This window comes from Gymnoscopelus braueri (assembly GCF_963280865.1).
Source record: "Gymnoscopelus braueri genome assembly, chromosome: 5".
Taxonomy (NCBI): Eukaryota; Metazoa; Chordata; class Actinopteri; order Myctophiformes; family Myctophidae; genus Gymnoscopelus; species Gymnoscopelus braueri.
In genome coordinates, this window is record NC_137606.1 from 56,112,238 (window position 1) to 56,135,587 (window position 23,350).

Below are 23,350 nucleotides of genomic sequence, written 5' to 3' on the forward strand. Positions count from 1 at the left end.
GCCAAGATCAAGATCAAGTATCATGGGAATACTTTGGAACTTTGGAACTTTGGAACGGCCTTGAAAGGACCATTAAAGGCCATTACTACTTTTACTTTCTGCATAGCAAGCAATTATCAACTAATATAAGCATGCTGAGATGGTTGACACAGAGCCATTGCAAAGGAGTTTCATCTGGTGGTGAGTGAGACTTCATCTGTCTTTCATAGTCATATAAATCTTTCGTGAGATGTTAGCTATTCATAATCATAATAATGTATTAGACATGTTAGCTATTCATTGTTAACATGACTCTGTACATACAGTAGTGCCACATATATACACACACACACAGAAGAATGAGTGGACAGCATTATTGATGTTATATTGTACAGATTGAAATGATTGATTGTGTATTCTTTTATTTATAATGATACGGTTTAGGCCAGATTGGAATTTGCCTTTGCTCATTCATTTCTATTTAGACATTTCAAATATGTTATGATTATTTAAATAATAATTTGCATTGCATGTATTTTTACATCTACTAGTGTTATTATTATTATTTTAAAGTACCAATATTTTAGTACAGAGTACAGTTTGGCTAGTCTACCCACCTATGAATGTAACCTTAATTCATACAATGGAATTAAAGTCTATTAGAAAGGAGAAAAAAACGTCTAGCGAGAAACTGTAATGACAAAAATAACTTAGAAAGTGAAATTAGGAATAACCAAATAACAAACACACAAACGAAAAGAACTGAATGGGCAAGCATCATTTCATTTCATTGCATGTAATAATATTGTAATGGATCACTCTTTTCAGATGAGGAACAAATGAGAACTTATGAAGTGGTGTGTAGCAAGAACGAACATTAGGATTCATACAATCTAATTTAATTCATGATTATAAATTGTATTGAATCATTCAACTCATGTTAATGTCCTCAAAATGATGTGTTTTTTTCCACACATAAGGGTTTCACACAAGGTTTCACAGCTGCTGGTAGAGGGGAAAAGTGAGTGTTCATAATTGTTCTATTAAACCTATAGCCATAACCTAAGGCCATAACCATAAGAATAGCCCTACAATTATCTGCTCAGATCTCAAGTCAGCAAAGGCATCGACACCATCTATTTGTCTGTCTACAGAAAGCCGCCACCATGAGTACGGACGCAGAGATGGAGCAGTATGGCAAGGCCGCCATTTACCTCCGTAAGCCAGAGAAGGAGAGAATGGAGTCTCAAAGTGCGCCCTTTGATGCCAAATCTGCAGCATATTGTGCTGATGCTAAGGAGCTGTATCTCAAGTGTAAAATCCTAAAGAAGGACGGTGGCAAAGTCACTGTGGAAATGCTTGAATCTAAGGAGGTACGTAGGTAGAGGTGGATCTAAAATGAAATAGTGACGCAGTACAACTGTAATTGCAAGACATTCTAAAGTTGTGTTTTTATTTTTAGGAAAGAACTTTAAAGGAGGCTGATGTCACCCCTATGAACCCTCCCAAGTATGACAAAATTGAGGACATGGCCATGATGACCCACCTCACTGAAGCCACTGTCCTGTATAACCTCAAAGAGCGTTATGCAGCATGGATGATCTATGTAAGGTTTTCTACATGCTGAGAACAGTACAGTATTGCACCTGTCGATAGCAAAGAAAGAAAAATACAGAGCACAAGTTATATCATCGAGTGAAATCCATAGAATAACAAATTCAAACAAACTCATGGTTCTGAAGTTAACTTGCTCATTAGTTGATGCCACTTGCAACTCGTGACTGTAATCCCAGCTCTAGTGATCCGTTGTCCCAGATATGTGGCATGCTCAGTGTTATGTTGTATGATGTTAATGTTCTCTCTCTCTTCTCCCCTTCAGACCTACTCTGGCTTGTTTTGTGCAACTGTGAACCCCTACAAGTGGCTCCCAGTGTACGACCAGGAGGTTGTAAATGCCTACAGAGGCAAGAAGCGTATTGAGGCTCCACCCCACATCTTCTCTGTCTCTGACAACGCTTATCAGTTCATGCTGATGGGTACGTACTAGTCAGGAGGACAATCAAAAAAAAATATATATATAATTATAATGGTTTTGTGCTGTATTCATGACTAAATGTTTGCTTTACATTTTACAGATAAAGAGAACCAGTCTGTCCTGATCACGTAAGTTTCCCATCTAATGGGCATTAAAAAAGAACATTGTACACAAGTTCACTAACTGCATTTCTCTGAATGTATGCATTTATAACCAGTGGAGAATCCGGTGCTGGAAAGACTGTGAACACCAAGCGTGTCATCCAGTACTTTGCAACAGCTAGTTCTGGTGGAGAAAAATGTGCGGCCGATAGCGGTAAAATCAAGGTATATGTACAGGTTTTTAACATTAACAAAAAAAGATTTTTGAACATGAAGCATTTATATACAATACAGCAATTCAATTTAAAATAATTCTGACCAAATTTTAAATTGTGCGATGTCTAAAACATTCTAGGGGTCACTGGAGGATCAGATTATTGCAGCCAATCCCTTGCTGGAGTCCTATGGTAATGCCAAGACTATTAGGAATGACAACTCCTCTCGCTTTGTAAGTATAAATAATGACATTTTATGAGAAAACATGCAATGATTCCACAATGTAGAGGGATGAAACAAATGTTGCTATATCAAACAGGGTAAATTCATCAGAATCCATTTCGGCACAACGGGTAAACTGGCCAGTGCTGATATTGAGACATGTAAGTATGAAGTTCACAGATGATAAATGATATACAATATGCGCTCATTTGAGGATTACTTTTTGAGTTATGTACAACCCATATAAATGTTATTATTATTATTATTATGAGTTATGTACAACCCATATAGATCTGCTGGAGAAGTCTAGAGTGACCTACCAGCTTTCTGCAGAGAGAGGTTACCACATCTTTTTCCAGATGATGACCAACCACAAACCTGAGATTATTGGTAAGTGGAATTACTGTTGATGCTGTGAGAACATAAATGAATTAATAAAAACACATGTTCACCCTTTTTTAATCCCTTTTAAGAAATGTGTCTGATCACTGCCAACCCCTACGACTTCCCGTTGATCAGCATGGGTGTGATTACTGTGGCCAGCATTAATGACAAGGAGGAGCTGGACGCTACTGATGTTAGTGAACATATTTTAATTTCTAATACTCACTAATACTAATACTTTCTAATACTCACTGTGCACTGCAGTCAGTTGCTCTGCAAAATGTATTTTATAAAGCAGTGGTTCTCAAAGTTTTCAGGCCGTAACCCCCCAAAATAATCCTATTTGAACTGGGGATCCCCCACCCTGACAAGCACTTGGAATTGTAGCAGTTGAGGCACTATATTTAGTTTGACTCAGTTCCACAGATAAATATTGTGAAAATAGCCGATCTACATGTTTTCACATTCTTTACCTCTTTCTTAGATAATATTCGACAATTTGGCCAATGTTTGACAATTTGTATAGTATAGTTTGTTGATTAGTTTTGACGCAGTAATGGTCTTATTTGTTTTATTTAAATGTATTTATTTCATAGGTCCTTAAATTGTCACTTTAGAAATGTGCAGATACCATGTATACACTTATACTGTATGTTGGCTTGCTAACTGTTGAGTTGTACACAGTTATAGACCATGTTTGTTAATCTAATGTTTAATTTCAATCTTTTGAATACATCTCTGCTTATTGACATTAGGAGGCTATTGACATCCTGGGCTTCAACGGTGAGGAAAAACAGTTAATCTACAAGCTCACCGGTGCAGTGATGCATCATGGAGTCATGAAGTTCAAACAGAAGCAGCGTGAGGAACAGGCAGAACCTGACGGCACAGAGGGTGAGCTGATCTTTATTATTATTATTATTATCTTATCACGGAGGGTGAGCTGCATCTTCAACAAAGGAATGAAAATAATGCATACTTTGTCACAAGTATTATATTTACTTATATTGAAGTAAGCTAAATCAAATTTCAATGTATTTCCACAATTTCATTTCTTTATATTATAATGTTTATGTTGGCACAGTGGCGCAGTCGGTAGTGCTGTCGCCTCACAGCTAGAAGGTCCTAGTTGGTCTTGGGACAACATTTGTTTTTAAAACTAGATTTCTTTTTTTTATTATACTGTTTAGACTATTATTAGAAAACAAATGTTATATAGACTTATTATTAGGTTTACCTATGATCCTAGATTACTATCTCTATGCATTTGACATATAACCTTTACCTTGCTTACTGTAAGTCGCTCTCTGGATTACGAGCGTCTGCTAAATGCCTAAATTATAACTTGCAAATTGTATGAACATTTCAGAGGCTGACAAGATTGGCTACCTGTTGGGTATAAACTCAGCAGAGATGCTTAAGGGGTATTGCTACCCCAGAGTGAAAGTCGGAAACGAGTATGTCACTAAGGGACAAACTGTGCCACAGGTGAGTAAGTTACATTATTTCCATGTTCTGATTTCATACATACCTTATGTTATCAACACAGCATACCGTAAGAACTCTTAATATCTTTTTGAGTTGTGTCCAGACTGTCTAAAATCACCTTCTGTAGATAAAATGATCCTCCAACATTATTCAAATTAATTTCTATTTATTTATTTCATATGAAGAGCATACAAAATATACTACTCTGCAGAAACATGTGCAGTTCCATGTGCAGACGTATTATTTCAACAGTACTGTAAAAAAAACAAAAATAAAAACACTACACATTGTGTATGCAACCATACAAACCCTCCCGCTCACTCAGCTAACACAGGGAAGCTGTCAGAACCTTCCCTAAAACACCCGGGACAGACTCTTCTCCCTTCTGGCTTCGAAACTGTGGAATTAATGAATAGTTTGTACAGATTATTGATTTCTTTTTTAGATGACTGTTTACTTAGTTTAGACTGAAGATCGGTTCTTGGTTTACCTATGATCCTACTGTAGATTACTATTGCTATGCATTTGATGTATTATCTCTTTTCTTACTGTAAATCGCTCTGGATAAAGAGCGTCTGCTAAATGCCCGTAATTCTGAATCGTAAATTGTGTAATTAACACCCCTACTAACGTTCCCATTTCCTTAGGTAATGAACTCAGTCGGTGCCTTGGCCAAGTCCATCTATGAGAAGGAGTTCTTCTGGATGGTCATTAGGATCAACGAGATGCTGGACACCAAGCAGCAGAGAAACCACTACATTGGTGTGCTGGACATCGCTGGTTTTGAAATCTTTGATGTAAGTGGCATGGACTAGTTCTAAGTGGAATAATCATTATTTTTGTCACAAAGACTTTAAGAGACTGCAGGCTAATGATATGTCCACCCACAGTTCAACACCCTGGAGCAGCTTTGCATCAACTTCACCAATGAGAAACTGCAACAGTTTTTCAACCACACCATGTTTGTTCTGGAACAAGAGGAATACAAAAAAGAAGGCATCCCCTGGGATCTCATTGACTTCGGCATGGACCTGGCTGTCTGCATTGAGCTCATTGAGAAGGTATACAATTATTATTATATTATATTAATGTATTATTATATATTATCATGGACTTGGCTGTCTGCATTGAGCTCATTGAGAAGGTATATTATTATATTATATATTATATTATTACATTGTCTCTTTTGTCTCCTTTACAAAGCCCTTGGGCATCTTCTCCATCCTTGAAGAGGAGTGCATGTTCCCAAAGGCTTCAGACAAAACTTTCAACGACAAGTTGCATGGCACGCATCTTGGAAAGAATAAGGCCTTTGAGAAGCCCAAGCCTGCCAAAGGCAAGGGTGAGGCCCACTTCTCCCTGGTTCACTACGCTGGAACTGTGGACTACAGGTAGAGCATTAGGTGCCATACTAAGTAAAATGAAACTGTGCCCTGGCTTAGGTTTTGCTACATTTACCAAGCTTTATGACTCTATGGTTTCAACCATTTTAATTTATGCAGCAGGTGTGTGGGGTTTTGAGGAGGCCACCGAATGTAAAAAATATTCAGAGTAGAGCTTTGAGGTGTTTTCTCGGGGAGCACAAGTATACCACTAAGTTGGCCATTGAAGCTGACACAGTTAATAAATGATGTTTAATTCAAAGAGGACTATAATATCACTGAACCTTATATTGCATTTAATTTAAAGAGAGGACAGAGGTTCCTCTGTGCCCAGCTAAGATCTGGTGCATTACCTCTGGCAGTTGAGGTGGGTAGATATACTGGCATTCCTGAGGAGCAGCGATTGTGTGTTCTTTGTGAACTGGGAGTTGTGGAGGATGAGTTTCATTTGGTTTTTCACTGTCTACTGTCCAATGATGTAAGAAATTCTTTACTTGAAAAAATGCAGGATAAGAATGATGTATTCTGTTTGTGGTGTATCTTGGTGTATGTACATTTTGTGAGTGTGTTAATAAGCCTGTGCGGGCTGGGCATCTTGTGGTGTAGGACACTATGATAAAAAAAACAATCTATCTATCTATCTATCTATCTATCTATCTATCCATCTACTACAGCATCACAGGATGGCTAGAGAAGAATAAGGACCCCCTTAACGACTCTGTCATTCAGCTGTTCCAAAAGTCTTCAGTTAAACTGCTGGCTGTGTTCTATCCCCCACCTGAGCCTGAAGGTATGTTTATTAATCTCTGTTGGCACCAGTGTTTTACTCCCCATGAACACTTGTCTCAGCTCTGCTTGTTTTTGACCTTTTTGTTTGACCTTTTTGTTTTTAACCCTTTTCTCCTCAGTGGCTGGAGCAAAGGGAGGCAAGAAGAAGGGTGGTTCCATGCAGACTGTGTCTAGTGCTTTCAGGGTAAGAATATAGTCATTATTATCAACATTATATTCCTGTAAGAATTAAGCATTATTATTATCAAAATGAAATCCATGTAAGAAATAGAAATGTCTTTTCTTGTTGGAATTAAACACATTTCTGTATCACAAGTTGTAAGATTGTAGATCAGCTATTTTTGAATGGCTGAAGTTTGAAATACGGCTTAAGTGGTTAATGTATGTTTTAGAACAATCTAAATCTAAAGTGTTCAAATAATTGTAGAGTAGGAAAAAGTGCAATATTGTATCACTTTTTACTAATAATAAGCCTACTTGGTTCTTTTATGTCTCAATAGGCAAACTTGGGGATGCTGATGACCAACTTGAGGAGCACTCATCCTCACTTTGTGCGCTGCCTCATTCCCAACGAGTCCAAGACTCCAGGTAAACACAGAAAATAAAAAAGTAAACAATGTGAGGTGATCATTTTATGCAACTTTGGCCAGTGTGTAACTATTCTGTCCTTCTAATAATAATGAAGCAACATCTTTACAGGCCTGATGGAGAACTTCCTGGTTATCCACCAGCTGAGGTGTAACGGTGTGCTGGAGGGCATCAGAATCTGTAGAAAGGGCTTCCCCAGCAGAATCCCATATGCTGACTTCAAGCAGAGGTATTCAATCCCTTTTTCCAGCAGCTTTTAGTTCCATACCTATTAACGGGAGGCACGCAAAATGACCATGAACTTCTGCTAAACAGGTACAAAGTACTGAATGCCAGCGCATGTCCTGAGGGCGCGTTCATGGACAACAAGAAAGCCTCTGAGAAGCTGCTTGGGTCCATTGACGTTCCTGTTGATGAGTACAAGTTTGGACACACCAAGGTAAACACATTGTGAACCTTTAACATTATTGAGAGAGGACTAAAAGTACATTTTACAGATGTTTAGTTACAGTGTTTGTAACATTGTGTTCAGGTGTTCTTCAAAGCTGGTCTGCTGGGTACGCTGGAGGAGATGCGAGATGAAAAGCTGTTTGCTCTGGTCACCATGACTCAGGCTCTCGCACGAGCTTACATCATGAGGAAGGAGTTTGTTAAGATGATGGCAAGAAGGTACTTTGATACCTTTATATTGTGACCAAAGTCAAATCAAATCAAATCATCATGACTCATGATACACTGCAACTGTGTTCCCACAGAGATGCCATTTTCACCATCCAGTTCAACGTGCGCTCATTCTGCAATGTGAAACACTGGCCATGGATGACGCTGTACTTCAAGATCAAGCCTCTCCTGCAGAGCGCTGAGACTGAGAAGGAACTGGCCAACATGAAGGAGAACTACGAAAAGATGACGACTGACCTGGCTGCTGCCCTGGCCAAGAAGAAGGATCTAGAGGAGAAGTTGGTGGCTCTGATACAGGAGAAAAATAACCTCATGCTGTCATCAGCATCAGTAAGTAGGCTACACTGGACATGGTACAATTCCCTCCCTCAGATCACAAAGCTGTGCTTTTTCATGCTCCCTAAGCATTTCATACACACCAACAGGCAACTGCAAAAGTATATCTTGACCAGAACAAATGCTGACATCTCTCCTCCCTTGTGTTTTCTTTTTCCTTGACCACAAGGGAGATGAAGCATTGAATGATGCTGAGGAGAGATGTGAGGGTCTTATTAAAAGTAAGATCCAGTTGGAGGCAAAGCTCAAAGAGACGACTGAGAGACTGGAGGACGAGGAGGAGATCAATGCTGAACTGACCGCCAAGAAGAGGAAGCTGGAGGATGAATGCTCTGAGCTCAAGAAGGACATTGATGACCTGGAGCTCACCTTGGCCAAAGTGGAGAAGGAGAAACACGCCACTGAAAATAAGGTATAGATTATACACTCTCTGGGGTTTTATCGAGTTAGTAGTCGTTGATGTTGGGCAGAAAACTCTCCTTATTTAAACTTTTTGTGTTTTTTTGTAAATTAGCGCCCCACTTGATCATACTACAGCGTCACACACAAAAAAAAAGTAGCAGATCTACAAGCTTGTCGATCTGACCGTGAGGTTTCCACCCGACAGAGACCAAGTGCAATAATGATCTATTCCATGACAACAAATTCTGTTCTGCTTAACCAGGTGAAGAACCTGACCGAGGAGATGGCCTCTCAGGATGAGAGCGTCGCTAAGCTGACCAAGGAGAAGAAGGCCCTCCAAGAGGCCCATCAGCAGACCCTGGATGACCTGCAGGCAGAGGAAGACAAAGTGAACACTCTGACCAAGGCCAAGACCAAGCTGGAGCAGCAAGTTGACGATGTGAGTTTTACCAAAGTGAATCGGATGTTTGGAACACATTATGTTTATTGTTTCTCTGAATGATGATGAACAAATAATTTATCATTGTTCAGCTGGAGGGTTCCCTGGAGCAAGAGAAGAAGCTCCGCATGGACCTGGAGAGAACCAAGAGAAAGCTGGAGGGTGATCTGAAACTGGCCCAGGAATCCATCATGGACCTGGAGAATGACAAGCAACAGTCTGACGAGAAGATAAAGAAGTAATGTGGACAAACACTATGTATAATTAATGATAACAATTCATATTAATAATAATAACAATATGAAATGTCAAGGAGAGAAAGCACCTGCAGAATGACACTAAAATATGATGTGCTGTACTCCACAGGAAGGACTTTGAAGTAAGCCAACTTCTGAGTAAGATTGAGGATGAACAATCTATGGGGGCTCAGCTACAGAAGAAGATCAAAGAACTCCAGGTATTTTTATTTTCTGTAAAATCATTAATAATAAGTAAGAGTGAATTATTACTTTCAGATGTTAATCTAACAACATTCATTTAAAAGGCTCGTATTGAAGAACTGGAGGAGGAGATCGAGGCAGAGCGTGCTGCTCGTGCTAAGGTTGAGAAGCAGAGAGCTGATCTCTCCAGGGAACTTGAGGAGATCAGTGAGAGGCTGGAGGAGGCTGGTGGAGCCACCGCTGCTCAGATAGAGATGAATAAGAAGCGCGAGGCTGAGTTCCAGAAGCTGCGTCGTGACCTTGAAGAGTCCACCCTGCAGCATGAAGCCACCGCCTCTGCTCTCCGTAAGAAACAGGCTGACAGCGTTGCTGAACTGGGTGAGCAGATCGACAACCTCCAGAGAGTCAAGCAGAAACTGGAGAAGGAGAAGAGCGAATACAAGATGGAGATCGATGACCTGTCCAGCAACATGGAGGCAGTTGCTAAGGCAAAGGTATGATGGAATGCCTTTGTATAATAGAATTCTTCAGATAACACTTTTTTTTCCATTTTCATTTCGCCTTTATTTATTCAGAAAGGTCAATTGAGGGCAAGCTCTCTTTTCCAATGACGCCCTGATTACAGTGAACATAGCATAACATTAAACAAAATAAATTGCAAGATAACAGACATTTCAGATATTCAAAGAATTCAAGTGCAGATCTCAGAGTATTTCTCACAAACTGTTTCAAGCGATCGAGTGAAATTAAATTCTCCAATTTTAAAACTGATTGTAGACAGATCCACATGTGTCGGGCATAATAGTGAAAGGCAGTCTTACCCTTAAACTGATAATTAGGCAATTTCTTAACCACTTAAACCCCAGCATCCGTATTGTGGGAACACGTCGCGTTGTGAGTTTGTCGATCGGCTATTTTCAGCGAAAGCTTTCCCCACATTAACAGAAAATGTGGTTTAAGTGGTTAAGTAAGAATTTGTAGATAAAAACAGTGCAGTGCTATTCTCTCCTCATAGCTAACCCAGTGATGAGTAAGGAAAACATCTCCAGTTATTAACAGGAGGGCTGAAAGATAGACTGCATCTCGTGGCTTTACTGTTCAAATCAAAGCAATGAACCAATCAGAAAAACAATTATGAATGAATATGTCCAATGTTCATTTACAGGGAAATCTTGAGAAGATGTGCCGCACCCTTGAGGACCAACTTAGTGAAATCAAGGCCAAGAGTGATGAGAACGTTCGCCAGATCAATGATGTTGGAGCTCAGAGAGCAAGACTGTTGACAGAGAACGGTAAATGTTCATCTTAAAGTCTACTTTGTCTACATGGTTTGTTGATGGTACTATGGTAAATTGACCATAATTAGAGATAAAGCTTTGATCAACAGTTATCCCGGGACTTTGATGTTTGAAATGTTTGAAACGAATATTAAAATGTCTAACTAGGTGAGTTTGGTCGTCAACTGGAGGAGAAAGAAGCTCTGGTCTCTCAGCTCACCAGAGGCAAGCAGGCCTTCACCCAGCAGATTGAGGAGTTGAAGAGAGTCGTTGAAGAGGAGGTTAAGGTAAGGAGCAGTTTTTCTTTAGCCTTTTTCTTTTAGGCCTAGTTTTATATTTTTGGTAATTTCATTCAGCTGACATTATTTTGGCCATTTCCTTTTGACAGGCAAAGAATGCCCTTGCTCATGCTGTGCAATCAGCTCGCCATGACTGTGACCTTCTGAGGGAGCAGTTTGAGGAGGAGCAGGAGGCCAAGGCAGAGCTGCAGCGTGGAATGTCCAAGGCCAACGCTGAGGTTTGTCAGTGGAGGAGCAAGTATGAGACTGATGCTGTCCAACGCACTGAGGAGCTGGAGGAAGCTAAGTAAGTGATCAGAGTTTTAAACCAATGTTTCAACAAAAAAAAAAATGGGTGTCAATGATATAAATTGATAAAGTGGTTAAAATGATCTTGATGCAACATTAACTACTTTTGTTGGGGACCCCCTGGATCCCTCCCAAGGACCCCTGGGGGTCCCCAGACCTCACTTTGAGAACCAATGCTTTACACTGTCAGGTTGGTACCACTAACTATGCAAAATATTGCCCATAATAATTTGATTTCCTTCAACACTGATCAACAGGAAGAAGCTAGCCCAGCGTCTTCAGGAAGCTGAGGAGCAAATCGAGGCTGTGAATTCCAAGTGCGCCTCTCTGGAGAAGACCAAACAGAGACTCCAGGGTGAAGTGGAAGACCTCATGATTGATGTGGAGAGGGCCAATGGTTTGGCTGCCAACCTTGACAAGAAACAGAGGAACTTTGATAAGGTGCTTTGACAGCGCTTTTTAGTTTAAAACAAAAATAATTATTGCCTCCTTAAAGTGGGGTAAATGACACATTTCATTACAAATGCTGTGCAGGTCTTTAAAGTGGGGGTAAATGACACATTTCATTACAAATGCTGTGCAGGTCCTCGCAGAATGGAAGCAGAAGTTTGAAGAGGGTCAGGCAGAACTGGAAGGAACTCAGAAAGAGGCTCGTTCTCTCAGCACTGAGTTGTTTAAGATGAAGAACTCCTACGAGGAGTCTCTGGACCAACTGGAGACCATGAAGCGTGAGAATAAGAACCTGCAACGTGAGTCTTTCTCTACATCATTCTTTTAACAATGGCTTTTATTTTTGCTTCAATATTTTTTGCATATTTCTTTTGAGACAAAAGCTGCTGTTGTTACGGGTCAAAAGGTCGTCACTTTGCTTTTAAAATTATTTAAATGTTCAAGATTAATTGTGGATATAGGCTACACTAACTTTACTCAAATGCAAATACAAAATACTTGCTGACTGAAAGGTTCCTCATTCATTATGTTCAATCAACTGCAGAGGAGATCTCAGACCTGACTGAACAGATTGGTGAGACTGGAAAGAACATCCATGAGCTGGAGAAGTCCAAGAAACAAGTGGAGACAGAGAAGTCAGAGATCCAGACAGCCCTGGAGGAAGCCGAGGTAAAACTGCAGAAGAATGCAATTGTGTATGGTGTAGTGACCCCACAGAAGTGTTTCTGAGCAAGCTAGCTCTCTTAGCATTGTCTGTTGCGTGCCGGACTGGTGAGTTGACGATCCAAGTTTGAATCCCAGATCAGGGCGTTATGCTATTCGCTAAATTGGTGTCAGAAGTGGGATGCCTCTCCTCGTATGAGGTTTGTGGAACATTAAGCATGAGGATGCGCTTGGACTCGCACGGGAGGGGTAGTGTAGCAACCCCACAAAAGTGGCCCAGCCATAACGCTATCCTTTGAGCGAGCTAGCTCTCTTAGCGTTGCCTGTTGCGTGCTGGACTGGTGAGTTGGCGAACAAGGTTTGATCCTAGCTCAGGGCGTTGTGCTATTTGCTACAATATTTTACTCTACAATATTTAACATTTCTTTCAATACGTTTTATATTCAAACAGTGTTGCAGTATATAATCTTACATTTTGATCCTGTGTTACATTTCAGGGTACTCTGGAGCACGAGGAGTCCAAGATTCTTCGTGTGCAGCTGGAGCTCAACCAGATCAAGGGTGAGGTCGACAGGAAGCTGGCAGAGAAGGATGAGGAGATGGAGCAGATCAAGAGGAACAGCCAGAGGGTGATTGACTCCATGCAGAGCACTCTGGACTCTGAGGTCAGGAGCAGAAACGATGCCCTGAGGATCAAAAAGAAGATGGAGGGAGACCTGAACGAGATGGAGGTTCAGCTGAGCCACGCCAACCGCCAGGCTGCTGAGGCCCAGAAGCAGCTGAGGAATGTCCAGGGACAACTTAAGGTGCAATACATAGCAGTTAGTAGACAGACACATAATCAAACAGTGGAGCTGCTCTGAAAAAATTACTCACATTCTGATGTTTCTCTTCACCACAAATGTGATTTATTTTAGGATGCCCAACTGCACCTTGATGATGCCGTCAGAGCTCAAGAAGATCTGAAGGAGCAAGCTTCCATGGTGGAGCGTAGGAATGGCCTCATGGTTGCTGAGATTGATGAGCTGAGAGTGGCTCTGGAACAGACAGAGAGAGGCCGCAAAGTGGCTGAGCAAGAACTGGTAGATGCTAGTGAGCGCGGTGGACTGTTGCACTCTCAGGTACGTGAGTCAATAAAAAAACTTCAATATTCAGAATAAAACAATGTTTACTTCATGCTTACTTACATTGTTCAACGGAATCTTTATTTTAGAACACAAGCCTTTTGAACACCAAGAAGAAGCTTGAGGCTGACCTGATCCAAGTCCAAGGTGAAGTGGACGACAGCGTTCAAGAAGCAAGGAATGCTGAGGAGAAGGCCAAGAAAGCAATCACTGATGTAAGTTAGGATGTCCAACCCTTATCTATTAGATATCCTCATGTTGTGCTTGATATAAACATACAATACAATACAAACATGACTTTCCAGGCTGCCATGATGGCCGAGGAGCTGAAGAAGGAGCAGGACACTAGCTCTCACCTGGAGAGGATGAAGAAGAACCTGGAGGTCACAGTCAAGGACCTGCAGCACCGTCTAGATGAGGCTGAGAACCTGGCTATGAAGGGAGGCAAGAAGCAGCTCCAGAAACTGGAGGGCAGGGTAAGATGTAGTTTACTTCAACACAGGTTATAGTCATAGACAATGAAATAAGAAGAAATAACCTCATAATGTATAATTCAACTGTGAAGGTGCGTGAGCTGGAGGCAGAGATTGAAGGTGCACAGAGAGGTGGAGCAGATGCTATTAAAGGTGTCCGCAAATACGAGAGGAGAGTGAAGGAGCTGACATACCAGGTACTGTATTTCATGTTCACTAAATAACCATCATGCCTCTGACTAAATTAATACATTGCATGAACATACAATTAATGTTATGAATTCACTCTGACTCTAGACTGAAGAGGACAAGAAGAATCTTGGCAGGCTTCAGGATCTGGTAGACAAACTGCAGATGAAGGTGAAGGGCTACAAGAGGCAGGCTGAAGAAGCGGTAAGACAAATATACATATTGATGAATTTTCACTTGGCCATGGGCAAATTGGGCATAGTGCCATTGTCATAGACATAATAAGAATCAGTTTTATAAAAAATAAGGCTGGTATTATCATGTGAAGATGACCAACAGCAGAGCATGCTTCAGTGCGGAACACATCTCGTTGCGTTCCAAGAGCGGTACATGGAATCTCTAGATTGCTGTGCTTGTATGGCATCCGCACCACGGAGAGGCTGTGGAAGCTCTGACCTGTTACTGTAACACGGGTGCTAAAAGGAAAGGCAACCTGTTCCACAACAATGCACACATGCTGCAGACGCAGGCAGTGTGTTTCAGGCAAAATGGTAAACATGTCCAAAATGGACTAGAGAAAGCAATAGATTTTGTTTCGCTCGTGGTGCCGAACAAGAACAAGAACACAGCCATGACCGTACCATTCCAATGAGAACCTGTAGTCCCAAGTCACTCATAAACATGCCAAATGGGCCATTGATTAGCCACAACCACCATTATTGTTTGGACTATAATTGCAAGATGCTCTTTTCAAATATTGAGGCTTTGAACCATCTCTATCATATTGTAGGAGGAAGCAGCCAACACTCACCTGTCCAAGTGCAGAAAGGTTCAGCATGAGCTGGAGGAGGCTGAAGAGCGTGCTGACATCGCTGAATCCCAGGTCAACAAGATGAGAGCTAAAAGTCGTGACTCCAAGGTAAATACATGAAGGCAATATGAAGGTTCATTATGTTGACTATCTTTAACTAATATTTAACTAGGGATTAATGTTGAATGTCTAAATGTATATTCCTATTTTTACAGGGAAAAGAAGCTGCTGAATAAGTTCTCCAATTCAAGTCACTATAAAAAGTCATAAAATATGACCCATTGTATTCAATAAAGGCAGCAACAAAATTATTTTTGTTGTTTCTTGTGTTCATTACTTCGTCAATCACTTTTTATTGTCAGGTTTGTCAGAGTATTCTGGTTCTAACTCACATGTCCACTATATACTATTTTGTAAACCCATTACAAAGATAAATAAATAAATAAAACCTCGTCAGCATGCTCATCAAATGTTGGTCCTTAGACATTTGCTTTTTCATGATTTTTTTTTACCATATCAAATTTGGCTTCCACATTATTCTGTGGTGTGACAAACTCATACATATTATTACTGCTTTACAGGGACTTTAAATAACAGTAACTAGATGCAGCACAGCATGATTTATTTGTCAGTAGCATTTATTAGACAGAAGGCCAGAACGTTTTAGCGACAACACCAGGAGGCTGAGTTACAGTATACTCATATTAAGATGAAAATAACACAATATAAACATTTTCAGAACATAAATATCAGTAGAACTATGTTATGTAACAAAAATATAATTCTATTCTCAACTATATTCTATGGTACAGAATGTTACAAAAATAAAAAAATATAGCTAAATAATACTGACAGGAATATGTTTGAACATAGTAGGGCTGTCCTCGACTGGGAATTTGCTTGTATACTGTATTATGATGTTTTCCGCATACAAACCTTTCAGGATGGTGAGGTTAAGAACATTCCACATTTAATTTCACAATGTCTACTACTGTACTGTAGCTATTGAACATTTTCAAAATGCAGAATGAAAGGGTTATGTCGAGTTTACAAGAGACCTGCATGGGGGGGGGGAGCATTAAAAATAACTAGCAAAGCCTTTGTCAACTAAGACCAAACTGACCGATTAATTGATTTGACTATGAGGGGACAGCCCTACAACATGAAGTTGTGAACTAAAACGTCACACATCACACATATTTAACCAATGAACATATAAACAGCATCATATAGGCTACAAGTTACAACACAACCAGACAAGCACACTGACAAACCGTTTAAAGTCAGAAAGGTCCTTTGACCACAGTGTTAAAAATGGAAGCAGTTAATTTGTGTTCACCTTGTGATGATAAAACATCAACGGACTGAGTGCATAGACAATGTTCCATTCCTCATGTTCAGCTACAGTATGTCTGTGAGTTGGACATGGACAGTTGTGTCAAGCATACAGTAATACTTACTAAAGCAGTTTGTTCTCAACCTGTGGGCCGTGAGGATACTGTAAGTGTTAGTGGGCCCCAAATCATTGGCAAAACACTATGATTTTAATGGAAATATGACATATGACCAAAAAAACTAAACTTTGGATAGTCTGGTATAAGATACCATAATATAGAAATATAATATATATATATATATATATATATATATATATATATATATATATATATATATATATATATATATATATATATATATATATATATATATATATATAGTTTAAAACCTTTAGTTAAATAGGAGCTTAACTAACTTAGTTAAGTAAGTACCACACAAGATTTTCAAATGGGCCCTGATCTAGAAAAGGTTGAGAACCACTGCCTTATTAGGTATTAAAGGAGCCTAAATGAATAGTTGCCATCTTAAAATAGCAATCACATATCATGTAAAACCTTTAACTTGATTTACATTTTATCCAGGGATGCATTTTCATAGCAGGGAATCCCATGTGGTTAATAATCCAAGCTGGGATAGCTTTTATATTTGGGCTGAGAGACACTACAGTGTCAACAAACCACAGAGAAATCTACCAGCATGGAATAACACTTTTACAGTAACAAGTGCCAAGGTTATTATTACAGTCATACATTTGAAGAGCCATGTAGAATATAGCTGCTGTTACTTTATGTTAACAAGCTAAAGGTTTGAAGCTTGTTGCAGGCTGGTGATTAGTAATGATTAATAGACACCATGCGCTTAGTAATGCAGTCCCTAGGAATAGGCAAATTCTAGTTCAGATAAGTTCAGACAATTTACCAATATCTAGACTATATTCATATTTGACTATGTAGACCATTGGTGTCAACATAGCATATCAGATATCGTCCATCTTTAAATAAAGATTACCCAAAAAAAAGAACATTATTATCATGACAATATGAATCAACTTCTAATGTACATATTTACCAGAATTCCGTCATTTCAATGTGTTCGATAAATCACGTGCCTGATTGAGTACCAGCCATGCAGTTGGTGACATGTTACAGTAACATATGAATAACTCCATACGGTTGAAGAAGAACAAGAACAAGGTGCTGCTGTCAAAGAGCAGTGCTGCTTCACATTGACATCAATATCAATTAATAGTTGAGTATTTCATACATAATAGCCCTCCATTTCATGGGAAGGGTTCACACAAAGGATGTAATAACCCGAACAATACATTTCCACTGTTAATTATTGTTAATTATACATTTTAGGGAGGGAAGTATGTTAGAGTATAGTGCAAATCAGCTGATGCAATATCCTACTTTAGCATGGAATGGATCATTGAAGCATGTTATGGGCCTGATATCTGCTGAGATATGTTGGTACTGGTGCACCCATATAATAGTTGTCTTAGATCAGTTGTAAGTGAAGTATAAGTGTTTCAGATTAAAATCATTCCAAAAAGGGGCTGTTGGAACGCTTTAGCACTGTGAGATTAGAGCAGTGGATATGTATCACCATCTAGTGGTCAAAACATATAACAAACGGTGTGACCAGGACACGACTAGGACAACAATCACAGAATAACTTATTTAAAAACCCTTCACAAATCTAGAAGTATTCAGTGTATGCTGCAATTATCTCATATTCTCAATTCATTTTTCAGTTTGCATCAGCAATCCCACGCCTCCCTCCCCGATTTTTTTTCTTCTTCATAACAATGTTATGCGTCAACATTTCATGCAATTCTAACATACAGTCACAAGGCATGTGATACTTAAGTATCAGTCACATAGATTAAGTTATTTTAACATGGTTTAGTATTACCATGATTGCATCCTCTGAAGTACTCGTGGGGTGTCAGTAGCTCAGGAGCACAATATAGCAGCAGTCTTGCCAAGTTGGAATCAGAAGGTTCCTGCTTCGATCCCCGGCTCCTGCTGGCTGCGTGTCCTTGAGCAAGACACCCGAACCCCTAACCGCTCCTGATGAGCAGGTTGGTGCCTTGCGTGGTTTCTTCCACCATCGGTGTGTGAAAGTAATGCACATGGTAAAGTGCTTTGGAGAAAGGCGCTGCGGTATATGAACACACCATTTAACTTGTTCTTCTCTTTCCTCCATGTCCGTCTATTGTATCAACCTAGAGAACACAGTCTTACATTTACAAATCGTTGCTGTCGGATGGAAACCTTGTATGTCCAAAACCTTTGCTTTTCAGGAAATGGAAAAAAAGAACCGAAGTTTCAATGGATCCAGTGTAGTTATGATTTAGTCATAAGCTCTTGTTAATACTTTTCATTGGTTAAATATTTATAAAATCCACAGACACACTTTAACACTTTCAACCTAGCCTCCCTATTTTGGGAAAGATTGGGCAAGAGTTGTCTAAAATTGCTAAACTATCTCAATCCGGCCTCCCCTATTTTGGGCATGTCATTACATTTATTTCGATTTGTTCCCAAACTGTCCAAAAATAGCAAATTTGTAAGCTCACAATGTGTCTCCCTGCAATGCAATGTGTTTGGTGAGCTTGGACATACAAGGTTTCTACCTGACAGTCAGATGATATATAATGATTATGATATGTCCCCTGGCTACATATGGCCGACATGCAAGATACTGACAGAAAACAGCTGCAGTAACTTGCAGCGAAGGTTACAAGTTCTAACGCATGTCCATGATACTGTGAGCAAATGAAATGCCCCAAAAAACAAAAAATCGGGAAAATGTACCATCACCAGAACTACAAATCACACATATTGAGGGATCTATCTCATCCATATATCTGGAGTGTTCAGTGCCATTTTAAGGTTACGTAAGGTCTATCTTAGGCCTATACATACTAGTATGGCTCAATGTATGTATCCTCCAAATGTCTCAACCTAGATGCCAGGCTCTGCTTCTCCATGACCTGCTACGGTTACAGATCAGGTCATACAGGTTGCAGACTGCAAACCTACGTCGAAAGTTGTGTATCCCAGGCTTAATTCAACTGTGAACTAGTGCAAATGAAATAAAAAACACAACAGGAATTGTTGTAGATATTCCTTCTTTTGTGCTTTTAAGCTAACTTGTCAGGATACATCTGGGGGCAACATTCCGGAGAGCACCGTGCAGGTCCGAAGCAAACGTAAATGAAATACGTTTATGTGATCTCGTAGTCTGTCACACCGTGGTGCCCTTGTCCTTGAGGGTGGACACTTTCAGCAAAAACCTCCGAGTGCTCCTCCTGTAGCGCGGCTGCATGAAATAGAACAGAATGGGGTCCAGAACGCTGTTCATGCTGGCGAACGGCCGGGTGCTTTTATAGATGATGGAGAACAGGTTCCTGGTCTCGCAGGGCGCGTTGGGCAGCGTTCGCACCAGCAGGTACATGGTCTTGGTCAGGTGGAACGGCAGGAAGCTGACGGCGAACACCGCCACGATGATCAGGATCATACGCACCGCCCTGTCCCGCTTCTCGCTGCCCGCCATGGAGACGCCGCCGTCGTAGGACGCCACCGGGCGGCAGAGGTGGCGCGCCATCCGGCAGTAGCACACCACGATGCCCGCGAACGGCAGCAGGAAGCCGAGGCACGTCAGCGCCATGCCGTACGGGTAGTAGGCGGACGAGTGCTCCGGGCGGCTCAGGTCGTAGCACACCGTGCGGTTACGCTGGATCCCCGTGGAGGCGAAGTAGAAGGTGGGGGCGCACAGGAGCACGACCACGAGCCAGACGCCTCCGCAGATGAGCCAGGCCAGCCTGCGGCCGCCCTCCTTGGGCCAGGTGGCCATCGGGTGGCAGATGCCCACGTAGCGCTGCATGCTGATGCAGGTGAGGAACAGGATGCTGCCGTGCAGGTTGCTGTGAGGGAGAACAACAGGAAACGTAATCACTGTCACTGCAAGTCTACTGGATTGTTTTATATACAGTATGTCGTTGCTGTCAGGAAGAAACCTCTAATCTCCATGTTATAACTTTTTGTGTTTTTTTGAAAATTAACGCCCTCCTTGATCATACTACAGCGTCACACAAAAGCATCAAAAGTGGCAGATCTGCTACTTTTGCTATTTGGGAATTTGAATCCTGAAAAGTAACAGTTTTGGACATATGAGGTTTCCACCCGACAGAGACGATGTACTGTACAGTATATTGTCTTTCTCGGATACCGTTTTGGACATGCTTTTCAGAAGAACCTGCGTTGCAATGTGGTTACCATTTAGCCACATGCTCTTGTTAACTCTCTGAGTACCAAAAACAAGTTATCACGAGTATTTTTCTGAATGCCCTGAGTGCCAAGAACGAGTTATCACAAGTTTTTTTTTAATAATAATATATATTTTTTTAAGTATTCTTTTTATAATTTATTTTAATTTTTTGGAGAAAAAAAACGTTCAGAACCCAACATATCATCATTTGAAGATTTGGTGCTCCATTCACTTCTTGTTTAACTTATTACTGAAAAAGGCTGTATCTCGGCTCCTGAGCACTTATTTTTTTACTTTTAAAAAATTGCTGGCACAGTATGAACATATTTTTTTTATTTCATTGGCACTGGGAGAGTTAATACTTCTCATTGGTTCAATATTTATAAAAAACACAGACACACTTAACCGCTTTCATGTAATCTTTCCCCCCCTTTTTAACAGAAATAGCAGATCTACAAGCTCACAACACATCGCGATACGTTTCTGCCCAACAGTGACGATGTGGTGTCATATTGAATCAATTACCAGCAGTGAAATGAGAGAGTGGTGACGTTTGTGGTTGCTAAATCTTACCTCCATCCATTCTCTACATCCTATACCTGACTAGACAAATGACCAACTTTTAACTTGAAGGACAAGTCCGGACTAAAATAACAAAAATAAATAGCCTTTTTTCCTACTTATTGATCTATCCCAAATAACTGGCCATGGGGTCTATTTGCAGAATTGCCCCTGCCGTCCAGTTTCCCCAGCAGCCCCCGGCCCATAGCATAGAGCAGAGACCATACAAATATCGCTACGTATGCTATTTGTTGTGGTGAAAAGTTTTTTTCATGAATCTGGTATTAGTTGTCATTACACACGCATCCATTCCTTGGTTTTCCCACTGGCGTCGCCATAGTCTGCTAATCAGACCAAATGTTATGTGTTTTGCCAAGTCCCGGAAACGACGCGCTGTGATTGGCAGTTGTGCCGAGCGCTCGCCCCAAAACATGATTTACGAGACTGTGGCAGCTCGTGTGGGACAACCAAGGCATGGATGTGTGTAGTGTGACAATGACAACTACTAACAGATTCATGAACAAAAAAAAAAAACACTTTTGACCGCAACAAATAGCGTAAGTAGAGATATGCTTATGGGCTCCACTCTATGCTATGGGGGCTGCTGGGGAAACTGGACGACATTCTGCAAATAGACCTCATGGCCAGCCACACACACACACACACACACACACACACACACACACACACACACACACACACACACACACACACACACACACACACACACACACACACACACACACACACACACACACACACACACACACACACACACACACACACACACACACACACACACACACACACACACACACACACACACAAATCGGATAGTTCCCGGTTCAATCCCTGGGCCCCTCTGAGTTAGTGTCTGTGTCCTTGAGCAAGACACGGAACATCCAACTGCTCCCGGTGAGCAGGTTGGAGCCTTGCATGGTTTCCTCCATCATCGGTGTGTGTGTGTGAATGTAATGCACTTTATAAAGCTCTTTGGGTAAGGGCGCTAAACTGTATATAAATCAACCGTTTATAAAGATATATAACCGGTAACACGTCAGATCCCTCACCTGTAGAACTGAAAGCGCACCAGTTTGCAGGCCAGCTCGCCGAACGGCCAGTAGTCGTGGCCGGCGTAGTTGTAGATGAGCAGGGGAAGTGACATCACGTACAGGAAGTCGGCGGTGGCCAAGTTGAGCATGTAGATGTTGCTCTTGGACAGGTTGGGTCGTGACCTCCATATCTTCAGGATGACGGCGGCGTTGAGAGGAAGGCCCAGCAGGAAGACGAAGCTGTAGATGGCGGGAAGCAAGATGCGCTTGAAGTCCTCCTTGTAGGTGCAGCGCGGACCACCCGACCTGAAGGCAAGGCAAAATTAGCACATTTCAGCAAGAAGGCAATTCAATGTAGCCTAGTAAACCCTCCCTCCGGAAATCTCAATTCCATTTCATTTCAGGAGTGAGTCTGGCATGAACCGCCTCTCTGCAATATTGGCTCTGTATGCCAAACGGCCGGGCCTATCAGCGTCGTCGCTCATTGTTCTGTGATTGACGGCTTACGTTGGCCAATCAGGTGGCGAGTTCGAGTGAGCCCAAAACACGAACGGCAGCCATCTTTTTCTTGTGCGGCCAATTCTCCGCTATTTTTTTACTTCAAAAAGCTCTCTAACTTCTATTTTGAGGCACGGAATTTACTTATAAGATATCGTTTGGATAGAATTTAGTTGTTTAACTTCATATATGTGGTCAATTAATCATGACAAAGCCTATTTAAAAAATAATAATTAGAGAACCGGTAGGGGCGGGCAGTGACACCATTGTACCCGAAAAAGGCAACCCATTTTGGGTATGGCTGTCTCAAAAGTCCCGTCGCGTCACATTAAGACTGGTGAACTGCTGATTGGCTGAAGGGGAAAAATTATCATTGGCTGAAGGGGTTGTCAGTCAACGGTATTACTCCCGCCCAACTCCAGCACAGCCAATATTGCAGACAGGCGGATCATGCCAGACTCACTCCTGAAATGAAATGGAATTGAGATTTCCGGAGGGAGGGTTTACCAGGCTAAATTCAATGTGCTGTACACATAACATCAAGCAAAGAAACCACGTTATAAAGAG

The 23,350-nt window shown here is 41.1% G+C and overlaps 2 protein-coding genes across 3 annotated transcripts in view; one reads left to right on the forward strand and one right to left on the reverse strand.

Moving 5' to 3' along the window:
* The first annotated feature begins 958 nt into the window (after window positions 1-958).
* Window positions 959-15,389, forward strand: LOC308085696 (myosin heavy chain, fast skeletal muscle-like). Its single transcript, XM_080428954.1, has 41 exons — window positions 959-1,000; window positions 1,134-1,352; window positions 1,442-1,585; window positions 1,859-2,015; window positions 2,115-2,142; window positions 2,232-2,340; window positions 2,471-2,563; window positions 2,651-2,714; window positions 2,845-2,943; window positions 3,027-3,130; window positions 3,693-3,831; window positions 4,307-4,425; window positions 5,073-5,222; window positions 5,316-5,486; window positions 5,629-5,816; window positions 6,482-6,597; window positions 6,716-6,780; window positions 7,097-7,184; window positions 7,296-7,413; window positions 7,500-7,623; window positions 7,717-7,853; window positions 7,940-8,195; window positions 8,371-8,613; window positions 8,866-9,042; window positions 9,135-9,280; window positions 9,409-9,499; window positions 9,587-9,976; window positions 10,648-10,774; window positions 10,928-11,046; window positions 11,148-11,344; window positions 11,604-11,787; window positions 11,930-12,095; window positions 12,341-12,465; window positions 12,957-13,265; window positions 13,377-13,580; window positions 13,673-13,798; window positions 13,889-14,059; window positions 14,149-14,253; window positions 14,354-14,449; window positions 15,036-15,164; window positions 15,272-15,389. The coding sequence occupies exons 2-41, from the start codon at window positions 1,146-1,148 to the stop codon at window positions 15,290-15,292; spliced, it is 5,802 nt and encodes a 1,933-aa protein (XP_080285080.1). The 5' UTR covers window positions 959-1,000; window positions 1,134-1,145; the 3' UTR covers window positions 15,293-15,389.
* Window positions 15,390-18,256: 2,867 nt separating this feature from the next.
* Window positions 18,257-23,350, reverse strand: part of p2ry6 (pyrimidinergic receptor P2Y6) — a 30,765-nt gene continuing 25,671 nt past the window's right edge. For both annotated transcript variants that reach the window (XM_080428945.1, XM_080428946.1), the window contains exons 3-4: window positions 22,304-22,591; window positions 18,257-20,328 (exon numbers count right to left, since the gene is read on the reverse strand). In XM_080428945.1, the coding sequence (XP_080285071.1) occupies window positions 19,650-20,328; window positions 22,304-22,591 (967 nt within the window). In that variant the 3' untranslated portion in view covers window positions 18,257-19,649. The remainder of the gene's footprint in view (window positions 20,329-22,303; window positions 22,592-23,350) is intronic.